At 36.2% G+C, this 27,911-nt stretch overlaps 1 protein-coding gene across 6 annotated transcripts in view; it reads left to right on the forward strand.

Moving 5' to 3' along the window:
* Positions 1 to 27,911, forward strand: part of LTBP1 (latent transforming growth factor beta binding protein 1) — a 596,328-nt gene that overhangs the window by 427,419 nt on the left and 140,998 nt on the right. For 5 of the 6 annotated variants that reach the window (XM_053711864.1, XM_053711861.1, XM_053711865.1 and 2 more), the window contains 2 exons: positions 18,763 to 18,885; positions 25,564 to 25,731. In XM_053711864.1, the coding sequence (XP_053567839.1) occupies positions 18,763 to 18,885; positions 25,564 to 25,731 (291 nt within the window). The remainder of the gene's footprint in view (positions 1 to 18,762; positions 18,886 to 25,563; positions 25,732 to 27,911) is intronic. The other variant, XM_053711862.1, reaches the window with a different exon arrangement.

Raw genomic sequence — 27,911 nt, forward strand, 5'->3', positions numbered from 1 at the left:
ATATATATATATATATTTACAGGGAACACACAGGTCCCATAGACCGCTATGTAAAGGCAATTTTCAGAGCCATTTTTTCATAACACCCCGCACCTGCCAACTGCTTTTTGCTGTTTTTTTTTATTAAAAAATAAATAATTAAAAGAATATTCTTTATTTTAGGGGCAATTGTGGGTTATTTTGAAAATTAACCAGAGGTCTGACACAGTTCCCATAGACCGCAATGTAAAGGCACTTTTTCTTCTAACACCCCACTCCGGCCAAATTTACCCTCAAAATACCTAGTGCAGTTATTTTATTAAAAAATAAAAACGTTACAATTTTTATTTTTTTATAAAATACACTACACTGTATTTTGAGGGCATTTGGGGCATATTGATAAAATTAACCAGAAATCTGATCTCTGGTTAATTTTATAAGCGCTAATTGCTACTGCAAGCTTGCGGTAGCAATAATCAGCCCCTTGTAATGGCTGGTTATTAATCACATGCCCACAAACGGCAGATTTGCCCATTTGCGGGCGTGCAATAAATTAGCGCTCCACTTATAATCTAGCCAATAATATGTAAATACATTTTGTAATACACATTTGGATGTATGTTGTTGGCTTTCCCTTTAATTTAAAGGGACAGTCAACTCAAAATGTTTTATTGTTTAAAAAGATAGATAATCCCTTTATTACCTTTTCCCCTAGTTTTGCATAACCAACACAGTTATATTAATACACTTTTTACCTCTGTGATTACCTTGTATCTAAGCCTCTGCAAACTGCCCCCTTATTTCAGTCCTTTTGATAGATTTGAATTGTAGCCAATCCGTGCTGACTCTCAGGTAACTCCACGTGCATGAGCACAATGTTTTCTATATGACACACATGAACTAACACCCTCTAGTGGTGAAAAACTGTCAAAATGCATTCAGGTAAGAGGTGGCCTTTATTGTCTAAGAAATTAGCATATGAACCTCTATTGGTATCTTTTGTTTAAAATAACATACCCAATTAGGCTTTTGTCATTGGCTCACCAGATATATTAATCTACATGCCGCTTAAAAACAGTAATAATTTTTATTCAAAAATTTTTTTCTAGTGGAAGTATATTGCAAAAATGTTTCTATTTCAAATTGAAATGCTCCTATGCACATTTCATTTTTGACCTTTCTATCCCTTTAAGCATTAGGTACCCAATTCCACTGCCTTCAGTAAGAACCCATAACTGCAATAATAGTGCATTCTGATACACCAGTGCAGCTTCTGATTGGCTGTATCACCACATTTGCTAACATATAAAAAACAAAACGCTATGGCAGGTGGGGGAGAGGTGATATGATAAGTACAGGCATATATGGGGGTATGTTTAACTAAAATCAATCAGGTTACTCAAAGGGATCTTCTTAAACACAGTACACTCATCTGTATTATACAAACAGGGACTTGTTACATGAGGCCTTTGGTGTATTTTAATAAGTTAGAAAGTTAATTATGAATATTTTATTAATAAAGAGCTGGCTTTTCAGAGTTGCCAGTATAAAATCTAGTTATCAGCAGGTCAGTTTATTTGTGTGATCCAGATTACTATACAGAATAAAAGCAAAACACATGCACTATAAACTATTAGATGCTTGTCTATAATTTGTCCACACATTTGCAGCAGCAAAACTGCCATATCCACAGTATTGAAGTATTCAAAATAATGACACAACAATTATTCTCTTAACTGGAAGCTCAATCCCCCTTTACTATTTGACAATGATATTGTTGCTGTGGGATTTTCAGAGATTTTTAGAGCAACATTGGGGTCCATGACTTATCTCTATATATTAAAGGGCCATTATATATATAAAAAAATTTAAGACTGTCGACCCTAGACTACTGCGTGTTTATATGGAAAAGAAATCTATGAGAGGCGCAATAACTGCTGAGAATAGAACTAGTGATCTATATTATAATGTTACCAAGACCCATAAATTGATACTATTTGTTTAGATGTATCTCTAAATGACTAACGTAAGATTGCGAACCTCTGTGTATATTCCTCAGTATCTCAACTATCCTTAAATGAACACACTTATAAGATTCAATAAATTTTATATATATAAAAAATGCATACATTACACAATATTTCATATATTTGCATATAAGAAAAGGGCATATAAATAAAAGTCTCTATGAAGACATATATTGGACTAGATAAGCTCTGCTCACAATATATGTTAGGGTCAGTCCTTAATCCACCTTAGTATAGTATAATATGAACTAGATCCAATCATAGTTTATACGCTGTTGATACCATCGGATATAAAGTCTTTTACTTTCTGAGTATCGGCATTCAATTCAGGATTTACACAGCTACAGTGACGCTGTTCCACTGAGAAATAGTGTACGGCTTTAACATATGCAAGATTATTGATGTTACCTTTGTACTTTCTCAACATCCGACTCTACAGGCTTTATACCTCTCACGGCTTCGCTCAAGACGTACCTTTCTCCCCAGTCTGTATGTTACCTTGTTTCAGCCAGACTCCACAACTGCGGTGGGAGTTTCGCGTGTCTCTTTGCTGTCTTGGTAGATTCCAGATGTGCTGTGTGACGTATAGTAATCACATACGGATTCTTAGCCTATCCGCAGTCTCAGTTTCTTGGCTGTGTTTCTCTGATCAGCTGTTTTAGAAATAGGATGTGGCAGTCTATTGTGTATATTGATTACTCTGCGCAGAGTTTTGCCAAATACTAATACACTTCCAATGTCTATTATTCGTATTCCATCAACGCGTTTCGCCTGTACACAGGCTTTATCAAGATGCGTGTTTATCCCCCTTAGAAGTACCGCTTAGGACTCACAGAGCACTGTTGGTCCATAGCGGAAAACGACACTGATCCAACCATCAGCACTAGTTGCATAACTCAGATGTGGAACTAGCACTGACGATTGGATCAGCAGCGTTTTGCTGGAGTTAAACACAGTAGTGTAGGGTCAATAGTCTTAAATTGACATGGTCTATAATGGCTCTTTAATGGAACACAAACCTGTGAAAAGAAAATACTCTATCTAATGTGTTAAAAATTGTATGTTCTATCCAAATCATGAAAGAAAAGTTTGGGGTTTTCTGTCCCTTTAAACACTAAGGACCAGATCACGAGTGGAGTGCTAACAGTTACGCGCAAACGAAAAGGACTTTATCCCTTACAAAGTACAGTTACACTCATAATAACACTATATTGCACACAAAAACAGTTATGAGGGCTCAAAGATATGAGGTCTCACATATTAGAGAGAATAAAAGACAGGCAAAGGGCTTTAACATACATATACATGTCCAATTAGGGACAGTTATAAATGGCTTACTAGAGTGTGCAACCAATAACTGTGTGGAATACAGCTGTGTCTGCACTTCCACTTTTAACAGGAATTTTGGTAGCCAACAATATTCAGAATTAAATTAAAGGAAAAGGACACCAAAAAAAAAAAAAAAAATATTGCAAAGCTGATGTACTAAATATATTTAGACATTTTATATTAATATTTCAAAGTGGGACAGTTAACACAACTATCAGCTAGAAAAGACAGGTGAAGTGAGCTTCAATGAACTTCAAACATGGTCTCACTTGAACAACAAGACCATCATGGCAGCCTAACGAGCTTCCATAAATCCATGAAATGTCCACCTAAAATGTGTGTACGTAATATCAGTCTGTTTATTGTCTCTCTGACTTATTAGTCAGTAAGGAAATTAGTCAGGATCTTTCTTTCCGGTTCTTAAGGTGGATATTTTTTATCTTATGGGGAGTATCAGTCACTACGTATTCTTATGCCAGAGTTCATGAGATAAACCTCATGTAGTACTGCTAACAAAAATGTGCTCTGGCACAGATGTTGTTTTGCACTCTTATTTTATATTCATAAAATCTCCATGAACCTTAGTACATCTGCTGAAGAAAGTTCTGTACTGTTCTTTTTATAGAAAGTGGTGACAATAATTGTTGCAGATATATCTTGTATTATTTGAAGTACTCAATGTGTTTTAGTTCCTGTCATATGTGCCCTCTATTTGGTATTTTCCAGCAGTGCATTTTAATATCTTTTATTTCTAAGAACGTATATACTCACACTTTACACACTTAGGGCTAGATTAGAAATGGAGCGCTTTTTTAACAATCTCGCTTGAGGTTTAAAGGGACATAAAACCCAATTTTTTTCTTTCATGATTCAGATAGAGCATGTGATTTTAAATTTACCTCTATTATCTAATTTGTTTTGTTCTCTTGATATTCTTTGTCGAAAGCTATACCTAGGTAGACTCAGTAGATGCTGATTGGTGACTGTACATATATTCCTCATGGTATTGGCTCACCCAATGCATAAGCTAGCTCCCAGTAGTGCATTACTGCTTCTTCAACAAAGGATACAAACAGAATTAAACAAATTAGAAAATAGAAGTGAATTGGAAAGTTGTTTAAAATTGAATCATGCAGCAAGAAATGGGTAATACCAAAATGCAAATAAATAGTTTCCACTTATAGCGGAAAAACGACTTGCCTCTGTAATATGTAAGTGACTCCAAGTTAAAGCCAAAAATCAAAGATTCCAAAGCTCTAACTCACCTTCTCATGCAGCGTGTTTGTGACTTACACATTGAAAACACAGCCCTGCCGAGCAGTGTTCACTCTAAGACCAGTTTTGCGAGCGGCATAGGAGTGAAATAGTTAATTAGAGCAATTAGTAAAAACTACACAATGCAGACTGCAAGGTGTGGTCCCCTTATTAACTGTTTTACTGCTGGGCTGCTCACATATCTGGTCTTAGAGGGAACACTGCTGCCGAGCCTACTCACGGATCCACATCCATTTACTTCCAGCGTCCGTCTAGAGTACTCCGTCCACTGCCACCACTCATTGACACCATGCTGCTTGCAATTCGTCACGACTTCCAATGACGAGGAGATCACGTGTGGGCCTGGGCACCAATAGGAGGCAAGCCGGCTATCCCAATCTCAAATGGACCGATCACTGGCTTAGAACAACAATCAGAAAACGATGAAGATGATCGGTCCATAAAAAAAACCAGCCTTTATTCAAATCCTTTAAAAGTAGAGAACATAGAGGTGCAAAGGGGGGCTGTGTGTCAGACAGGCATATGCGTTTTGGCGCGAGCCATAGTCATAGCCTGACATGTCTGGCACACATTACCTATTTAAAGACATATGATGCCTTTCATTGGCTAAAAACAATTACAAAAACACACCCTTATTTAAAGATATAAAGATTTCTTTTGCATATATGCTACGTATTAAAGTGCAAAGATTCACTATATATATATGCAGCTCCTAAAATGTGAGATATAATATCAAATTCACCTGTCCAAGATTAATTACATTAAATCCATATATTTGAACCACCCTTATAAAAGGCCAAACTTAACCAAAACTAAAGATGAACTAATATATCAAGATATGCTACTATGTAAGTTATTACTTGTTTGGATTAGACATAATATCCTAAAGTGTGATACACCCTTGCTAGAAAATGTAGACAATGTTAGATACAAATATCAATGAACATAAATATCTTATTTACAACAATGGTCAACAATATAAGGCATACAGATATTGATAATAAATTATCACTGCCAATAATTTATTAAGTTGTATTCCGAATTCAGCCCAAAGGGTACACGGGTCTTCAATTTAAAAATCCAATACATTTCTTGTCTTTCCAAGAACTTTGTCCTATCCCCGATATTTTCTCAATCGCAAAACATGCAAACTCATTTTTTTCTTTTATGTATTTGTACAAAATGTTGCACCAAAGGGGTTTTGCCTTGCCTACACTGAGAGTAGAAAAAGGTGCTCTCTTATATGGGAATTGACATCTCTTGTAGTGAGTCCCACGTACTGTAGGGAACATGATGTACATGTAATCAGATACATTTACAAATTTGCAAGTACAGTATAGGCAACTTCTGATAGGAAACTCTTCTTGTGTTACTGCAGATTTAAAATAATCACTAATAAGTACATATTCGCATTGTTTGCATCAAGAGGTCACATCTAAACATCCCTTTATGGTGCAGCCAGGAAGAATAAGTCTCTCTTGGTTTTGGAAATTGAGAGGGGGCCACGTAATTGGCAATAGTTTTTGCCTTTCTATATGCACACCTTATTCTCCTTTCAACTGTAGAAACCAAGAGATCATCCTCAGCCAAAATATTGAAATGCCTACAAACTATATTGCACACTTGATCATACTGTGCACTATAGTTGGTAATGAATGTCACACATTTAAAAGATTTTTTTTTTCAGAAACTTTTTTGTCTTAACCCCTTAATGACCGGACCATTTTTCAATTTTCTTACCCTTAATGACAAAGGCTATTTTTACATTTCTGCTGTGTTTGTGTTTAGCTGTAATTTTCCTCTTATTCATTTACTGTACCCACACATATTATATACCGTTTTTCTCGCCATTAAATGGACTTTCTAAAGATACCATTATTTTCATCATATCTTATAATTTCCTATAAAAAAAATATAAAATATGAGGAAAAAATGGAAAAAAATACACTTTTTCTAACTTTGACCCCCAAAATCTGTTACACATCTACAACCACCAAAAAACACCCATGCTAAATAGTTTCTAAATTTTGTCCTGAGTTTAGAAATACCCAATGTTCACATGTTCTTTGCTTTTTTTGCAAGTTATAGGGCAATAAGTACAAGTAGCACTTTGCTATTTCCAAACCACTTTTTTTCAAAATTAGCGCTAGTTACATTGGAACCCTGATATCTGTCAGGAAAACCTGAATAACCCTTGACATGTGTATATTTTTTTTTAGAAGACATCCCAAAGTATTGATCTAGGTCCATTTTGGTATATTTCATGCCACCATTTCACCGCCAAATGTGATCAAATAAAAAAAAAAAGTTAATTTTTTCACATATTTTGTCACAAACTTTAGGTTTCCCACTGAAATTATTTACAAACAACTTCTGCAATTAAGGCACAAATGGTTGTAAATGCTTCTTTGGGATCCCCTTTGTTCAGAAATAGCAGACTTATATGGTTTTGGGGTTGCTTTTTGGTAATTAGAAGGCAGCTAAATGGCGCTGTGCACCACACGTGTTTTATGCCCAGCAGTGAAGGGGTTAATTAGGGAGCTTGTAGGGTTAATTTTAGCTTTAGTGTAGTGTAGTAGACAACCCCAAGTATTGATCTAGGCCCATTCTGATATATTTCATGCCACCATTTCACCGCCAAATGCGAGCAAATAAAAAAAAACATTTTCATTTTTCAAAATTTTAGGTTTCTTACTGAAAGTATTTACAAACAGCTTGTGCTATTATGGCTCAAATTGCTGTAAAAGCTTCTTTGGGATCCCCTTTGTTCAGAAATAGCAGACTTATATGGCTTTGGCACTGCTTTTTGGTAATTAGAAGGCCGCTAAATGCTGCTGCGCACCACACGTAAATTATGCCCAGCAGTGAAAGGGTTAATTAGGTAGCTTGTAGGGAGCTTGCAGGGTTAATGTTAGCTTTAGGGTAGAGATCAGCCTCCCACCTGACACATCCCACCCCCTGATCACTCCCAAAGAGCTCTCTTCCCTCCCCCACCCCACAATTGTCCCCGCCATCTTAAGTACTGGCAGATAGTCTGCCAGTACTAAATAAAAGGAGTTTTTTTGTTTTTTTTTAATAAAAAAAATAAAATATTTTAGCTCTGATGGTCCCCTGCCTTAGCCCCAACCTCCCTGATCCCCCCCCAGCTCTCTAACCCTCTCCCCTACCTAATTGCCGCCATCTTGGGTACTGGCAGCTGTCTGCCAGTACCCAATTTGCCCCAAAAACAAAAGTATTTTTTTTTCTTTTGCCCTTTTTAATGTTTTCTGTAGTGTAGCAGCCCCCCACAATACCCCCATCCCCCTCCCAGATCCTTTTATATTAATTTTTTTTAAAACTCCCCCCCCCCTCTTCCCTCCTCATTGGTGTCAGTGGCTAATGCGCGCACGCGCGCCCCCCCACACGCTCCCGGCACCCGGAGTGCACATTGCACTTACAGGAACCGGATGCCGGGTAGCGATGGGCCGCCCACCCGCCTCCCTGTTACGCTCCCACCCACCAACGAACGGCACCATCGCTACCGGTGCAGAGAGGGCCACAGAGTGGCTCTCTCCGCATCTGAGTCTTCTAAAAAGGTATTGCAGGATGCCTCCATATCGAGGCATAACTGCAATACCCTGAGAGCTGCTGGAAGCGATTGCGATCGCTTCCAGCACTCTGTTAGACAACTGACGTACCAGGTACGTCTATTGTCATTAACTGGTTGTTTTTGCATGACGTACCTGGTACGTCAGTTGTCATTAAGAGGTTAAAGCAAGCAATTTCTGTCTAAATGTGCTACTTCATTTTTTGCTCTGTTAATGACTGACCTCTTATTGCCCCTTTCTCGTAATCTGTTGCTCAATTCCAGGGCTTCTTTTTCAAATTGATCTTTCCCTTAGAGTTTCTTTTAATATGAATAAATTGTCCCTTTGCAACTGCATGGGGTACATGTTTAGGGTGACAACTATTCACTCTTAATAATGTGTTGCCAGAGATGGGCTTGCGAAATACTATAATTTTACCACTAGGTAATCCTTTGAGGCTTAAATCCAAAAAGTTGATCAAATGCTTATCATACTCAGCGGTAAATCTTAAGCCCAACTCGTTGTTATTAATCCATTCCACAAATTGCTGTGCTGAATCTGGACTGCCCTGCCATATAAATAGCAGGTCATCTATATAAAGTTTGTAGACAAGAATGTTAGACCTGAAGGGATTTGAATCTGCAAAGATGTGTGACAACTCCCACCAACCCATGAACAGGTTGGTGTAAGAGGGGGCAAACTTGGCCCCCATGGCTGTCCCACATCTTTGCAGATAAATTTGACCATCAATGTCAAAGAAATTGTGGGTTAGTAAAAAAGAAGCTATTTCCAATACATAGTTCTGAAAATCTGTTGTGCAATCAGAATGATGGCACAAAAAGTATTTAGGTGCCTTTAGTCCCAAATCATGCTTGATTGACGAGTAGAGTGAGGCCACATCTACTGTCAACCAGCTAGACTGTGCGGTCCAAACTATTCCATCAACTATCTTCAGAACATGTTTTGTATCCTGCAAATTACTTAATAAACTCTTAATCATAGGCCGCAATACTATCTTAATCATGACAGAATTTTTGGGGGTTTTATGTCCCTTTAACTGTACTAGAAGTAAAATATTTTTGCGTGCGTTGGATACAGCATGTATTACAAGTTGAAAGTAAAAAAAGACTTGATGCACACAAAAAGCTGAAGTTATAATATTGTGATTCTGTTAATGTATTCTTGCATAGACTTCAATGGAGTGCAAAAAGTGGAAAAAACACTCAACACTAACACTCATGCGCAAACCCAATTGCATTTTCCCAAGTGCGCTAAACAAACTTGAAATATTAATATTTCACATTCCAATGTTGTTCACATTAAAGAATATGTTCTACGTATTTATAAATACATATTTCTACGTATATCTGATGGTATTTTGGTAAAAGATATATTTATACTTATGTGTTTATATGTGTTTTACTGTATATTTACTGGACATATTTAACATTCCAATGTTCTTCACTTACAGGATAATGTCCTTTTTATTCTTAAATGCCTATTTCTATATATGTGTGTATATACCTATACCTGTGCATCTATTCCTATAGATATATATAGTTATAGATATGTTTATTACATGAAGAGTAAAATATATATACTAAAATTACATTATTTTCTATGTGAAGAACATAGGAATGTAAAATATGCATTTTGCGCATCACTTTTCTCAATTAAGATCTTAACGCAGTCGGGTTAGCGCACATGAGAATGTAGTATTCTAGAGGCTCATTATTGAAATATTAGAAATAAGTATTTAAGAATAAAAAGGACATCCTGTAAGTGAAGAACATTGGAATGTTAAATATGTACACTAAGTATACAGTAGAACACATTAATGAATAAATACATATGTACACAGAAATATTCAGCCTTTATAACTTTTGAATATTTTTTTTAATATTTTTTAGTTATTATTAGTGTAACTGTACTTTTTAATGTATTTTGCTTGTATTTTGTGACACTTTTTATTTGAGCGTAGCAGTTAACCAGAGCTCTGAGGTTGTGATAACCCGACGCACGTTAAATTCAATTGCGCTTGAGCCAAGTAGTTTACGTTCAACTTCTAATAAATGAGCTACTTCTGAAGCGTGCAAACACTCGCTATAAACACGTTATCGCTTGCAACGCTCATAATCTGGCCCTTATTGTATCATAGATTATAGACTTAAATCACAAAAAATATAGGACTACTAAACACAGTATAATGGCATAATCAGTAAACGCACAATAAAAAGACAATGCAAAAGCACTCAGCTTGAATTTCAAATCAGTAGTAGATTTATTTCTGAGAAATGTTATGACCCTGGGGAAAATCTCCTTAAGGGTGATGGGGTTGCCACTTCCCTTGTTCATAGGAGGATTTCCTGGTATTTTGGGGCTAGACTGACCTTGTTAGGGAGGATCAAACTGATATACTTCAGGAGAGTTCTCCACTGTAGAAAAACCACAGTTTGGCTTAAAGAAGCTACTCCCAGGTGGTAACCAAGACATTTAACAAGCGACTGAGCTTTTGTCTATTCTTCTGCTTCTCTTTCTGTTTGTATTTGTATTATTTCCCTGGGGAAAGTCTCCCTAAGGGTGATGGGGGAAACAGACGTGGACTCCTTGCCCAATGTGCCTAGAGGAATATGGCTGCACCTCAATGACAAAGTCTAAAGGAGGCTGAAACAATTGTCTGGGGTTGCTATTTTCCATGTTCAGAGGAGGATTGTCTGGTATTTCGTGTCTGGACTTCCCTTGTTAGGCAGGATCAGATTGATATACTTTAGGAGAGTTCTCCTCTTTGAAAAGCACAAGAGGGAAAAATTTACGCCCAGGTGGTAACCGTGCCATAGGACAAGCTACTGAGCTGTTGTTCGTTCCTGAAAGAATGATTCTCTTTCAGTTTGTATTTAAATTTTAAAGTGAGTTCTATTTTCCCTCTCACTGCATCATGTTATAGCTATCAGCCCATGACAAAAGGCATATATGTATATTCTTTAAAAGACTGCACATTTGGATAATGGAACTGAATTGGAAAGTTGTTTAAAATAGTGTGCTTTATATGAATGAAAGTCTAATTTTGACTATGCTGTCCCTTTAAAGGGCCATAATAATCTAAAAATGACATGCTCTAATTTGTTAGAGAATCTAATCGTAAGAGTATTGAGTCTGCACTACTGTGTGTTTAACCCCTGATTGGATCTGCAGGTCACGAGCGAGTACTTCCCCTGTGTATTTAACCCCCTTGTGGGAGTTTACTTTTAACTTGTAATATACACACTAATCCGTGCGTGTTAAAAGTTTATTTCCGGTTGTGTTTGAGCACGAGCAAAATCACACAAAAAAAATTGCGCCACTTGAAATCTGGCCCTCAGTGTTTAATGTCTGTTTAACAACCATGATAAACTTGTGGAAACAGGGATCAACTAAAAAAAGGTTATGTAAAGTGATTGAAAGTTGAAAGATAGGCTCAACAATATTTGAAATGAAAAAGTAAATGAAGGGCACTTTCATTGATTAAAATCATTGCAGATGCTAAAATATATAAATAATCACCCTTTCAGTTTCTTATACATTTTGCTGTTCAGCCGCCCGCAACGCATAGTCTATTTCAGTGTAAAATGACAAATCAGTGTAAATTGAGAATGTTTAATTATGTGTAGTAAAAATATATCTTTGCAATATATTCATATATACATTTCGTAGTATATTAATATAACTGTGTTGGTTATGCAAAACTGGGGAATGGGTAATAGAGGGATTATCTATCTTTTTAAACAATAAAAATTCTGGTGTAGACTGTCCCTTTAAAAATACAGCTATATATTATTGTCAGGCTAATATTTGTTTTGAATACATCATTAAATCTAGTATTTATTTTTAATGTCCCTTTATGTATAGAAACTTAATATATGGGGGCAAACACTTTCGTAGACCCCAGCAATGTAATTTGTATGCCCATATAAATTGTAAAGAATTTTTAACCCCTTAAGGACCAGCAATGTATCCTGTATGTTGCTGGTCTTTCTATGGGGATTGCATTTTTAATAGAGCACTATTATAACCAAGAAAACCCGTAATGACCAGTGAAATACAAGGTACGTCGTGGTCATTAAGAGGTTGAGTTAAACTACTGCTTGCCCTTGTAAAAAGTGCTTTACTGATAATCTGGCAGAGCAAATGTGCATCACTGCTCAAATGCATCACGTCTCCATTTTATCTAGATTAGCTGCAGACTATCCACACCCAATATAGGAGTAAGGCATAGAAGGGCAATAGGGAATGAGGGAATCAGCAGTGCATTATTCACTTTCCAGAGGATCAACAAATGTTTAATTAAAAGGACATAAAAGTGCAAAAGGAAAATGCTCTGATATAACATTTTATCACTAAACTATTGCTATTGTTTAACCCCTGAAAAAGGATTAAGCACATAGTTAAAGTCAACTCCAAATCAGCAGTGCACTACTGGGAGCTAGCTGAACACATCTGGCGAGCCAGTAACAAGAGACAAGTGTGTGTAGCCACCAATCACCAGCTAGCACCCTGTAGTGCATTGCTGAAGCTGAGGATATTTACATATGCTTTTTTTACAAAGGATAAAAAAGATCAAAGTAAATTTGATAATAGAAGTGAATTGTAAAGTGCCTTTCAATAACATGCTCTATCTGAACCATGAAAGTTTAATTTTGAATTTCATGTCCCTTTAAATTGACAGTAAATGTAGTAATTAATGTTACAGAACCCCCCAAAATAAGTAAACTTTTGGAAGGTTAAATCTTGAATTTTCTTTATTTTTTTACAGGTGCAGAATTATGTAACATTAATAACTATGTTTACTGTCCCTTTAAGTGTAACTACTCTTTTAGCCCAAAATGTGAGCTACTAAAGTTTAAAGTGTCCCTATAACAAGCTAGCTATTTGTGTCGCCCCTTTATTTATTCCTATAAAATACGTTATATTATTTTTGGTATATAACCTAAAATGCTACATCACCAAGATTAATTGGGTGAGTCTAATACACAAATGTTTGCTAAAACGTAACACTTGCGTTAATGATCATAACTGACTATGGGGTTGCCCACAATGTTTTAGAAAAGGTTATCAAATTATTTACCCAAAGAAATACCCAAAGACTTTCATGTTTGACTTTGTAAAAAAATATCATTAGATAAACGTTTCTAAAGGTTTGTGACGAATCCTTATCTATATGTGCCCCAGCAAAAGGCTAAACATATGTAAAGTCCTGCTTAGTAGCCACAAGCAATAAAGTCCCCAGGAACCACATGTGAGCCTGTCATTAGTGTCAGATGCAGTAACCTGCCAATCATTGTTGATTTCCTGCTGAAGAGCTGCAATGCTTGTGGCTCCTATGCGTGCCTTTACCCATGTGTTTAATTCCTTTGTGGGAGATAAAGGGAGATAGGCTGAAGCCATTAATACAAAAAACACCTACTATAATGAATGTCCCTTAATAGCATAAACTTCACATATACGCTCACAAATATCCATACACTCTTTTATATGAGTAATGTAGACTTCCCAGTACATTGCTGAGCTAATCCAGGAATTTCCCCTTTTTGAGCTTGAGCACATTGTCCTGAGCTTCTGCCCACATATGTATCCCTGAGAGTGCACTTGGCACTGGATCATTTTCTCAGGAAGCAGACTACCCATTCTATTGAAGTGATGCCAACGCCACATTACATAAAAGAGTGAAAGTCAATTAGCTTGGTCAGTGTTTTGTTTTGCTGCCCATTTTAATAAATGTTCTTCCCTAGTCATTTTTTTGGACCTATTTCCTTTCATTTACCTAATTTGTATAATGGATTTCCTTCAAAGAAAGATAAAAAAAAATGCAATAATTACTTAAACATAACAGCTAGCTATTGTTGATGAATATACACACAGATATTATTTCCATTTATTTAAATTATACATTGACAAAAGCTCTACAGTACAGTTAATTATGAAAAGTGGTTTCCTCTCTGGGCCCAATTATTGTGAGAATCGGTTATACGTAGATTTTACTTACCTAAGATAATAGAGATATTAAACCTCTTTAACTTCAAAAGTTAAATAAGTTTTTCCATTATTCAATTATTCAAGCTCTATCTCTCTCTCTTAAATATATATATATATATATATGTGTGTGTGCATATATATTCAAGTATATATAAATATATAACACTAAAAGAAATAAATTGCGCTATATGTTAGATGAACCGTACTATGATAGAGTATATATATGTGCAAATATCCACATACAAAAACTGTGTGTATCTATATACAGGTAGCCCTCAGTTTACGCTGGGGTTAGGTTGCAGAAGGAATGGTTGTAAATCGAAACCGTTGTAAATTGAAACCCAGTTTATAATGTAAGTCAATGGGAAGTGAGGGAGATAGGTTCCAGACCCCTCTCAAAATTGTCATAAGTAACACCTAATACATTATTTTTAAAGCTTTGAAATGAAGACTTTAAATGCTAAACAGCATTATAAACCTAATAAAATAATCACACAACACAGACTTCACTTGCATTTTTCTGCAAACAGTTCTTTCTATGCATTCCAATCTGGACTGATTTATAGACAGGAAGATCTTGTTCCTTTGAAATCTGCTCGATAGCTCAGGTTTGGTTAAATTGATTAATTTCAGCTTGCTTGGCTTTGCTGCAACACAAGCAGACAGCTCCACCTACTGGCTATTTTAATAAATGCACTGCTTCTCAATGCTTTTCAATAGCAGTCACATGACTGGAAAAAAGATCTAGTTCTGGCTATACCAATCACTTGCTTGACTGTATAAATAGTCACTGCAGAATATTCAAAATAGTATGTACTTTACCAATATATGTAAATTGTTAGCACATGTGTCATTTATATTTTACAATACCTTTTACTTTTCAAATGTATATAGAACAAAAGTTCACAAGTATGTCCCAAAAAAAATGTTGATGAAAGATGATGACTGATACAAGTTGATATCACTTTAAATCTTCAATCACGAGTACTTTCTTGTGCTGCTCCAATCAAACCAGGTGAATCCAAACCTCAGTTTCAGAGACAGTCATATGTAAAGAGAAGAAAAAGAGAGAGCGCACGGAAAGACTCAAGTGTAAATTTTATTTAAACAAAATGCACACAATTTATGTTGCACTTACTAGATAAAAAAATTAAAACAACATTCAGGATGATATGCTCATTCCTCAGCGTTTAACTGCCTCACACTGCAGCCTAGGATGTCAGTGTCTCCAGGTGTTATAACAAACAGCGTCCACACAGGGCTTTCCGGATGCCCTGACTGTCTGCTCGTTTGCCGGGGAAGGAGGACAGGTTATGCTTCGACTGTGGCGTCGGACCTGTCAGCTGGTACCTGATGCGTTTCCCCTGGTCAGCATCGGTAGTCTGTGATTTGTTATAACCAACACACCCATCAACTCTGATTGGTCATCAGCCCTTTAAAAGCCAAGGGCGCTTAGGAACATGCTATCCGTTCTTTATCACCTTTGAAAAAGCCCGGCCGCTGACCGGGGGAAACGCGTCAGGTACCAGCTGACAGGTCCGACATTACAGCCGAAGCATAACCTGTCCTCCTTCCCAGGCAAATGAGCAGACAGTCAGGGCATCCGGAAAGCCCTGTGTGCACGGTGTTTGTTATAACACCTGGAGACACTGACATCCTAGGCTGCAGTGTGAGGCAGTTAAACGCTGAGGAATGAGCGTATCATCCTGAATATAAATATATATATTATATATGTTTAGACTGGCACCAGAAAATTATTTTAATTATCCTGATTCATATTTACCTGTATTGTTAAGTATTAACAGACAAACAGTGCTTGGAGATATAAATAATTTAAATTGAAACTTCAAAAAAGAACGAACTAGTAGTTCAGTATATCTTTACCCAGCACAAACCTTGTCGGATTCAATTATTATAAATCAAAACAATAACGTTAGTAAATCAGTTTATCTAACAGATATTTATTCATGAGCATATTGCCACAAGCAGAAAAGATAGTGAAAATACCAAGTCCACTAGACAAAGTTAGTAATTGGTACCCAAAATATATATTAGGGAGCTCCCTGTTAGTTGTAAGTCCAGAGTTGAATGACTCATTCAGATTTAACCTCTGTTTCCCACATATGCGGTGTATAGTTATTCCCATTTGTTATGTCCAGCTAGTGCGTCTACTCAAAGGTATAACTTGCGGCATAAACTGGAAGCTAATCACACTAACAACTGCAAGCTAACAGCCGTGGGGGTGCACATTGAATACACGCACTAGCTGGAGATAACAAGTGGGAATAAGAGGTTAAATCTGAATGAGTCATTCAACTCTGGGCTTACAACTAACAGTGAGCTCCCTACTATATATTTTGGGTACCCATTACTAACTTTGTCTAGTGGACTTGGTATTTTCACTATCTTTTCTGCTTGTGGCAATATGCTCATGAATAAATATCTATTAGATAAACTGATTTATTACCATAAATATATATATATATACAGTATATATATATATATATATATATATATATATATATATATATATATATATATAAAAACACACTCACCGGCTACTTTATAAGGTACACCTGTTCAATTGCTTGGTACTACAAATTGCTAACCAGCCAATAACATGGCAGCAACTCAATGCATTTAAGCACCTAGACGTGGTGAAGATGACTTGCTGAAGTTCAAATCGAGCATCAGAATGGGAAAGGAAGGGGACTTAAGTGACTTTGAGTATTTAAAAAACTGCTGATTTACTGGGATTTTCACGCACAATCATCTCTAGGGTTTACAGAGAATGGTCCGAAAAAGAGAAAATATCCAGTGAGCGGTAGTTGTGTGGACGAAAATGCCTTGTTGATGTCAGAGGTCTGAAGAGAATGGGCAGACTGGTTCGAGATGATAGAAATGCAACAGTAACTCAAATAACCACTCGTTACAACCATCTCTGAACGCACACGTTGAATCTTGAAGCAGATGGGCTACAGCAGCAGAAGACCACACCGGGTGCAACTCCTGTCAGCTAAGAACAGGAAACTGAGGCTACAATTTGCACAGGCTCACCAAACTTGGACAATAGAAAAACCTTGCCTGGTCTGATGAGTCGCGATTTTAGCTGCGACATTCAGATGGTAGGGTCAGAATTTGGCGTAAACAACATGAAAGCATGGATCCATCCTGCCTTGTATCAACAGTTCAGACGGGTGATGGTTGTGTAATGGTGTGGGGGGTATTTTCTTGGCACACTTTGGGACCCTTAGTACCAATTGAGCATTGTTTAAACACCACGGCCTACCTGAGTATTGTTGCTGACCATGTCCATCCCTTTATGACTACAGTGTAACCATCTTCTGATGGCTACTTCCAGCAGGATAATGCACCATGTCACAAAGCTCAAATCATCTCAAATTGGTTTCTTGAACATTACAATGAGTTCACTGTACTCCAATAGCCTCCACAGTTACCAGATCTCATTCCAATAGAGCACCTTTGGGATGTGGTGGAAAGGGAGATTTGCATCATGGATGTGCAACTGACAAATCTGCAGCAACTGCGTGATGCTATCACATCAGTATGGACCAAAATATCTAAAGAATGTTTCCAACACCTTGTTGAATCTATGCCACAAAGAATTAAGGCAGTTCTGAAGGCAAAAGGGGGACCAAACTAGCAAGGTGTACCTAATAAAGTGGCCGGTGAGTGTATATATACATACACACACACACACATATATTATTAGCCACATATAAAAAAAAGTAATACAAAAGATTTGCCCAGGAGCTATATTATGACTAAGCTATTTGACCATCAGTCTATAATGATGTGTGCATTGTGAGCAATGTTACATAAAACATATATCATGACCATAAGATGCGCCTAGTACCTTTGTTCTTAGCACGTTAATAAAATGTTACTTGCTGACAATTAAGGGGCAATTTGTTACCTTAGTAATAACAGGGCCAGCTGTAATAAACAAGATAAACACTACTGTGACGTAATTTTAGTTTTTGTATAGTTTTTACTATAGTACATGTGGTTACTGTCTATGTAAATTAATAAAAATTACATTTTACTTTTAAAAAATATTACACAGATATTTCTTTAAATGGACATAAAAACACCCAAAAAATTTCTGTCACGGTTTGGATAGCACATGCAATTTTAAACAACTTTCAATTTGACTTCTATTATCAATTTTGCTTAATTCTCATGGGATCCTTTGTTGAAGCAGCAGCAGCGCACTACTGGCATATATGTAAAGCTACCAATTAGCTGCCAGATCCCAGTACTGCATCGCTGATCCTGGGCCTACCTAGGTATACTTTTCAACAAAGGATACCAATAGAACAAAACAAATTTGACAATAGAAGTAAATTGGAAAGTTATTTAAAACTGCATGGTCTATCTGAATTACAAAAGTTTCATTTTGACTTTACTGTCTCTTTTATTAAAATGAAGTTTAGAATTCTTGGCATGTTTTACTATGTTATACATATTGGTTAGTTGGAGATATTACAATTTAAAATAAAAACAATTTTTTAGAATGTGGCCAATTTTATGTATATATATATATTTTTGTGCAGATATTAATGAATGTTACTTGCAAGGAATTTGTCCTAATGGCGAATGCTTAAACACTATTGGAAGTTACAGATGCACGTGCAAACCAGGGTTTGTGCCCGATTCCACATTGTCTTCCTGTGTTGGTAAGTTATATTGTTCAATGTAACTAATTGCCCAGAAATGACTAAACACATCGCAAATATGATTAACAGTTTTGTGTTGCATAGTATTTGTCTTACCTGCTTGTAGTGTAAAATGCATGCAGTGAAAGGAACAACATAATCAAAAATGTTTTGTTAACTGAGAGAAAGGGGCTGTTTAATAAAATAAAGAATATATTTTTTTATGTCCCTTAAAATAAATGAACATATTTACAATATATTTTATATAATATTTTACATATTAACAATATTTATCTTGAAGGCTAGCGCTCACTGTATTAAATTGCAGTATATTAAATGTATTTTTGTGACATGGAGTATACAGTACATTCACACCCCTTTATTGTTTTCATGTTTTGTTATGTTGCAGCCTTATGCTAATTTTTTTTTTTTCCATATCAATCTACACTCCATACCCCATAAGGAAAAAGCAAAAATCAGATTTTTTTAACTTTGCAAATGTATTAAAAAGAAAAAAACTGAAATATCACATTGACATAAGTATTCAGACCCTTAAAGGGACATTAAACTCTGTGTTAACAGTTACGCATGAGCAAAAGGGGTTTATTGAGGGTGTTTGCGCGCGTCGGGTTTACCGATCGTATTATAAGTTGAAAGTAAATGCAATTGCTTGAGCGCAATCGTGATTTTCGCTAGAATGATTACCGTAAATGTTCTGGTTAACTGTTTCACGAAACAAAAAAGTGTCTCAAACCACATGAAAAATACATTACAGACTACAGTTAAACTCATAATAACACCATCTAATTAATATTATTTAAAAAATATGCACAAAAAAGTTATAAGGGCTCAAAGATATGAGGTCTCAGGTGTTAGAAAAAAAAGGCGGGCAAAGGGCTTTAACATAGAGATCCATACATATACATGTCTAAATATGTATATGTATGGATATATATATATGTGTGTGTGGTCACAGATGTATTTATGTATTTATATTTGTATATATGTATTTACAGACATATATATACATATAAACACCTAAATACATATGCATACATATATAGAGCACTACCTGATGCATGCAAAAACTTCTAGCGGAGTTAGCGCTTGAGTGGGAGCGTTAAATACCACTCCACTTTTAATCTGGCCCTTAATAGGTCCTGGGCGGAACACTGTGTTCTTATATTTAATATTGAGACGGCTACTAATTTTTTCTCTCCTACTAGTAAACTATAATTATATTTCTCCAGCCGTATGTATGGTGTGTGCATATGTTTGTAAATATCCAGTATTTAGTAGCAAATATGTTTACAAATATTCAGTATACAGAAGAAAGCAGGGCTCTCTGGCTTAAGGGCCCAATTGGAGCTACACAGCAGTTATTTATGTTCATGATATGAAAAATGCTTTACATGAGTAATTTAGTTCTAAAATATATATGAAAGAACCTTAGTTTTACATTGCAAATAGAGTATCCACCGAGAGATTCTTACTATAATGTAAGACCATTCTTGGGGGAAAAAAAATCTGTTTATTTGATTCTTACTGATTTCCTGAGCAGCCTGATCCGATATCAGGTCATATGTTCATATTTGATCTCAGACATGATCCTTGCATGTTTTGGATCTTACACCCCCTTGACATTTCTGACCTAAGGTCGAATAAACTAGGCACCTGATGGTGAACTGAGATGTTGTATATCTGCAGATGTCTACACCACAAGCATGTTTCCTCTTTAGTGCGCACACCCCATATATTATAGCTAGCCGGCCCTGTATGCTGACAGGTAATGTATCAACATCTGTATCAGGTTAACTGACGTCTGATATCAATCAGTTTGGCCTTAAGCAGTACACTGCTAGATGACTGCCAGACCTCTACTAATTGCTATAATTTTCTGGAATTTTTATGGGTAATAGTAACATACATATCATTTAATATTTAGTAACATATACTTAAAAAGTTCATTGTTCTTGTGACTTCTGTAGATGCAAATTATAGACAAAAACTAAACTTTCAATGTAAAAATAAAAATAATATAGATCATTTTACCGGTAGCATTAAATACCAAAATGCGATTGGCCACAAGATTTTAGATTTAAAGGGACAGTCAACACCAGAATTTTTGTTGTTTAAAAAGATAGATAATCCCTTTATTACCCATTCCCCAGTTTTGCATAAACAAAACTGTTATAGTAATATACTTTTTACCTCTGTGATTACCTTGTATTTAAGTCTCTGCAGAGTGCCCACCCCCCCCCAATTTACTTCTATTATCTAATTAGCTAAATTTACTTGGTATCCTTTGCTGAAATGGATGCCTAGGTAGGCTCAGGAGCTGACAGTTAGTTGCTGATTGGTGGCTGCAGATATATGTTTATTGTCATTGGTTTAGTGATATGTTCAGCTAGCCCCCAGTAGTGCATTGAAGCTCCTTCAATAAAGGATACTTAGAGTATGAAACAAATTTGATAATAAAGGTACATTGGAAAGTTATTTAAAAATGTATGCTCTACCTGAATCATAAAGGAACATGTTAGGTTTAATGTCCCTTTAAGTTGCATCATTTTAATTTGCTTTTTAGCCTCTGTAAAGATCACGAGACAAAGCACATTTTTTCACAAAAGCAAGAGGTGTTCAATGTCCCTTTAAGACTTCTGTTTCATCAGCAAAATGTGTATTTTTTACAGTCCAAGGAAAATCCCTTGAATATGGGGTATATTTATCTTACCTCCTTTGCTGTAACAAATTAGGGACCAATATAAATTAACTCCTGCACTGAACAGGCAATCACTATGTAGAATGTTGCAGGGTGAGGAAAAAAACCAAGCAAAACAAGTAATGTAAGCACATTATTTATTGCAAAAAATGAAACTTTTTTGTGTTTTTTTTTTATAAGATGAATGTCCCTTTAATACATAATCCAGTGATACAAATACAACAGTGACATCTCTTAATGTTGTCCTGATATTTCAGTAATTATTCTGCCAGCAGAAGAAAATTAGACAAGACTTACAGTGCCTCTAGATTTTTTTCTCTGTTTCTAAAAATGGAGTTCCTTGGCACCAATGAATGTTTATTTTGTAAAATGCGAAATCAGAGACTTTAATGGGACATTAATCTTAAATGGTCAATCATGACTATAAAAGAGCACTTTTTTACATGTTATAAATATTTTTGCATGAAAAAAAGTTTACAGGAAATACAACTCCAATTTTCTTGATTCAAACAGAGTATACTATTTTAAAATGTTCTAATTTATTTCTGTTATCAGAATTGCTTCTTTCTCTTAGTATCCTTTATTGAAAAGCAGGTAGGCTGGCTTAGGAGTGTGCATGTGTTTGGAGCACTACATTGCAGCAGTTTTGCAAGAATAGTTCCCAAACTGTGCTCTTAAGGGGAGGCGCGGGAACAGGAGCGGAAGTGTTTTTTTTTTTTCATTTTTATTATTGTTCATTGCCAAACTCCCCACGGAACAGCACTATGACAAGGAGACTGAGGATCATTGCCGTAAGTACAGACGGCCAAGAAGTGGGCTCTTATGATAGTTTCCTTGTCTCTGTGACCGCAGCCCTTATTGTGACCCTCCTGGTGAGCACTGAACTTGCTCTAACTATGATGGCCCTCAGCTGGTACACGGATGCATGTGCTGGCTGTTCCCCCTGTATAATAAGATTTTTCCTCACAGCTATATAGATATAATATTGTCATACTCATTATACAAATATTATATCTATATTGTACAGTGGGAACAGCCAGCACATGTTTATGCATGTATGCTTGGTTGTGTTTGTGGATTTGTGTGTGTTTGTGCATGTGTGTGCGATTGTGCATGTGTGTGTGTTTGTTCATGTGCATGTGTGTGTGCTTGTGCATGTGTATGTGTGTGTGTGCTTGTGCTTTTGTGTGCTTGTGCATGTGTGTATGCTTGTGCCTATGTGTGTGCTTGTGCATGTGTGTGTGCCTGTGCATGTGTGTGCATGTGTATGTGTGTGTATGCTTGTACATGTGTGTACTTGTGTGCTTGTGCATGTGTCTGTGCTTGTGCATGTGTATGTGTGTGTATGCTTGTAGATGTGTGTGTGTGTGTGCTTATGCATGTGTGCTTATGTGTGCGTGCGTGTGCATGTGCCTGTATGCTTGTGCATGTGTGCTTATGCATGTGTTTATGTGCTTGTGCGTGTGCTAGCGTATGTGTGTTTGCGCGGGGAGGGTGGCTCAACTTGAAAGTTTTTGCCAAAGGGGGGGCCCAATGTGCAAGACTTTGAAAACCTTTGCCCTAGACCATTCCATGCTGTCCTAAAAGCCCTGAGCTTTAACGTCTTTAGGATTGCATGGAACGTCCTAGCTTTTATGGTGTCCTGTTCCCTTCCTAGTGACACAGGCAGTCCCCCAGGAGCCAATCAGTTCATTCCAACAACTATTAGACTTTAGTATCCATTTAGTATAAATATAATATTTTCTACCCATGTCTTCTTGTTGAAGAAGAGCAGCTAACTTTATTAAATAGTTTGTACATTGTTACAGATCTAGTTTCATCATATTTCACGCACTGCTCACTTGGGGAAAGTTAGGCTTACAATATGCAGTACATAGGTTACACATAACTTTATAGTTTGAGTGCATTTTCTTGGAAGGAAAGTTACACATGATAATTTATTCACATTCATTTGATTGATGGTTGTAAGAGAGAGATTTAGTTGACTTGTATCATCAACAAATGTAACCTCTATATTTATACAAGACATCTGTTATCTTTATATATAAATATAGCTATTGCTACAACCTGTCACCAAGTCTTGACGGACTATGCATGCTTCATTTTACACTGCAGTGATTATATGTGTTAAAGGGACAGTCTACACCAGATTTTGTATTGTTTAAAAAGGTAGATAATCCGTTTATTACACATTCCTCAGTTTTGCATAACCAACACAGTTATATTAATATACTTTTTACCTCTGTGATTACCTTGTATCTGTGCCTCTGCTGACTGCCCCCCTATTTCAGTTATTTTGACAGACTTGCATTTTAGCCAATCAGTGCTGACTCCTGGGTAACTCCACGGGCATAAGCACAATGTTATCTATATGGCACACATGAACTAACACCCTCTAGTTGGGAAAAACCTGTCAAAATTCATTCCGATAAGAGGCGGCCTTCAAGAAAGTATCATATGAGCCTACCTGGGGCCAAACAATTGAGATATTGTTAACACAATGACAGGGACAAACCCTGTTATCTCCAGTAGAGATCCTCAAAATAAGGAAACTGATAGATGAAGTTTGATTATTGAAAACTATTTGCTGCAAACAAGGTGTTAATCTGTTCTAATAACATGCAGGTACTTTAATAGTGTGCAATAAACAAAGATGTAAAAACTATTAAAGGGGCATAAAATATGAAAAGAATATGCTTTAATATATTAGAGCATTTTATTATTTCTCTCATGTTTGCATATAACTATTAAACTATTAACTATTAAACACATAGCTAACGTCAGCTCCAGAGCAGCAATGCACTAGTGTGAGCTAGCCGACCCCATCTAGTGAGCCAATGATATTAGGCAATTGTATGTAACCATCAATTAGCAGCTAGCTCCCAATAGTGCATTGCTGCGCTGCTGACAATTTATACGTATGAGCTTCTATACAGGGAGAGCACAGTTAATTTAAGAATAGAAATTATTGTAAATTTATCTTAAAATCACTTGCTTTATCTGAATCATTTAATTTTCATTTTCCTATCCCTTTAAGTTAAGTTGCTTATGTTGAAAAATAATCAGTTAAAGGAGTATTTGCTAATATACACCATACTTGCTGGACAGCTCACTGGGTGGAACTATATAGGTCTAGATTACGAGTGGAGCACAATCGTTTGAGAGCAAGTGAAATTGTTTTTTCAAGGCCATTTGTGTGCAAGTTGAAAGTAAATGCGATCGCGTGAGCGAAATAGTGATTTATGCTAGAATGATTACCGGGACCTCAGAGCTCTGGTAACGCTCAACAAAAAAGTTACACAAAACACATTAAAAAATCTCTGTGTGTGTGTGTGTGTATATATATATATATATATATATATATATATATTTGTGCAAAAATCCATCAGATATTTATTTAAATATCTCTTTAAGAATAAATAGAACATATTCTGATATGTGCAGAACATCGTATAATGAAATATACAATATTATCTTTTTATGTTGTGCTTTTAAATAACAGCGATTGAGTTTGCGCAATTTGTGAGTGTTAGTTTTGTCCCCCAACTTTTTTCGGCTCCATTGAAGTCAATAGGGGAATGCGATTTTGCTTTCATGACTGCTCAAAGTTTATTTGTTACCGTGACTTTGTGAACGCGAGAACGCAAACTTTTTACTTTCAACTCGTAATACAATTGCGAATCTCTGAACGCAAAAAAATACTTCTAGCGGTTTTAACTCTTAAACTCTAGCACAAACTACCGATCCACTCGTAATCTAGCCCATAATATTTTACCTTATACATAGGCTAACCATTGCCTTTTGATTTGATCAATCTGTATTTATTTCTTAGTATTGTTATAGAATCGGCTGGAGATGCACTCTTTCCCCTTAGCACTTATTCAGTAATTAGGAGACAGATGTACGAATGTTCTCCTGGGTTTGGCGTTGGGTTTCTTTTGCAGTGATTTCATATTTGCTTTCTCTCCTTTTTGTTACAGCTGAAAATCTTTTGATGTCTGAGGAGAAGGGACCGTGTTACCGGCTCGTCAGCCCAGGAAAGCAGTGCATGCACCCTCTTTCTGTCCAACTCACCAAGCAGCTATGTTGTTGTAGTGTTGGGAAAGCCTGGGGGCCACAATGTGAAAAATGCCCACAACTGGGAACAGGTAAATAAGGGTCAACAATTTACAAGCTGACTTAACATCCTCCTATGAAACACAATTATAAAAATAAACCATATTATTGAAGATGACACTAACTGATTGAATCTGGCATTGATATGTATAACAGACAACACAAATAATTAATTTTAGGCTGTATTTCAGAATCTGTCATAGGGTAGTTTTATAGTCTCTAGTCTTAAATGTATATTCTAGTGTGCATATTAATAAGGCTTGACTGCCAGTCAAGCATTTAGGTGTGGTGCATGGGCAAGGTGCATGCGTTAAATTAGCATCTCTGTATGCTCCAAGATTTAAAAGGACCTGATCTCTTTGACAAATAGAGGAATTTTTTTTAAAACAAGAATTTATGGTAACTTCATAAAACATCTGTTCGTTACCACCCCATTTTACATTAGAATGTTCTTTTTATTTATATTCATTTACAGGGTAGATTTTGTTAACATTTACATATTCCAGACAAGTCAAGAGACCTGTTGTAATTTCCTTGCAAATAAAATTAGGAAGGGCCCAGCTTTAACATTTTAAAGCACTTAAACTGCTATGATTCAAAGAGAATGTCCAATTTTGAAAATGTTTCACTTATATTATCAAATGTACCTGTTTCTCTTGGTTGAAACTTGGCGCCATTTCAAGGGCATACTAAAGTAAGCTCAGGAGAGTGCAAGTAACTCTCACATCTTTGCACTCTTATAAAACTACTGCAAACACTGGTTGTTTTCTCCTATTCAAATATAGTATTTGTTGATGTGGTCTTCTTTGTTAAACAGTGCTTCTAGCTATACGTCACTCCAGTTTAGTTTACAAAAGAGTTTTTTTTTTATCATAGAGTGGCTGAAGCTGCTGCCTCAAAGGCTCCATCTACAGGTTGCTTATAGTACTTTGCAATACCCAACGCTTCATGCATGTAGTGTGTATGGCTCCTGCACCCTCTTGAGCTTACTTTCAGTATGCCCTCATAAAAAGGGGCCACGTTTCAACCAAGGAGACCAACACAAAGAGTTACATTTGGTTATAGAAATACATTTTTAAAAAATATTTGTTTAACTGTATCTGAATCATGAAATAGCAGCAGTTAAACACAAAAATCTTATGTGAAATCTAATTTAATTTGAAGTGAAGCTGACATGAATTGCAGCTGATACCTAGATATCGATTGGTCACTGACTGAGACATTTCCTAGGGAAAAAACACTTTATTCAACACAGAAATATAAATCTGTAAAGCATTTTAAATATTCCCTTTTAGATGTAACAGATGGGAACTTTGAAAGACAACATGAGTCAGAGGTGAATGCTTGAAAACTCACTCATATTCAATGAAAGCGTATAGGCCTAGATTATAAGTGGAGCACAAACATACATGTGGTATGGGGCTTTAAAGACACAACATTTTTCTTTCATATATCATATAATGCAAACAATTTTAAACAATTTTCCATTTTACTTCTATTATCCCATTTACTTTGTTCTCTTGATATCCTTAGTTAGGTCTAGGTGTGCAGCCACCAATCAGCAGCTAGCTCCCAGTAATGCATTGCTGCTCCTGAGCCTACCTAGGTAGGTATTCTTTTCAAGAAAGGATACCTAGAGAATGAAGTAAATTAGATAACAGAAGCAAATTGAAAAGCTGATTAAAACTGTATGCTCTATCTAAATCATGAATAGAACATTTTGGGTTTCATGTCCCTTTAACATCGCAATCCATACGGCCTCTATTTTTGCTCCATTTTACTAGTCCATGCGCTAAAATATTCATGCAGGTGCGTTATTTCCCTCAGATAATATGGGAGCCCGTAGTACAATTCATGTCGGATAACCCAAGCTGATGGAGTACAAAAATTCTGCTCAAGTAGTGGAGTTTTTTTAATGAAATCCTGTGCTATACACTCTTATCTAAAATTTACATAAAATACTTTACATATGCATACATACACAGACACACATACATAAACAAACACACATACATAAACAAACACACATACATAAACAAGCACATACATATACATACACTCATGCATACACAAACACACATACATACACAAACACACACACAAACAAACAAACACACACATATATATACACACACATTCATGCAAACACATACACTCATGCATACACAAACACACATACATACACAAACACACATACATACATACACAAACA

The sequence above is a fragment of the Bombina bombina genome, chromosome 4, assembly GCF_027579735.1.
Source record: "Bombina bombina isolate aBomBom1 chromosome 4, aBomBom1.pri, whole genome shotgun sequence".
In the NCBI taxonomy this organism is placed as follows: domain Eukaryota; kingdom Metazoa; phylum Chordata; class Amphibia; order Anura; family Bombinatoridae; genus Bombina; species Bombina bombina.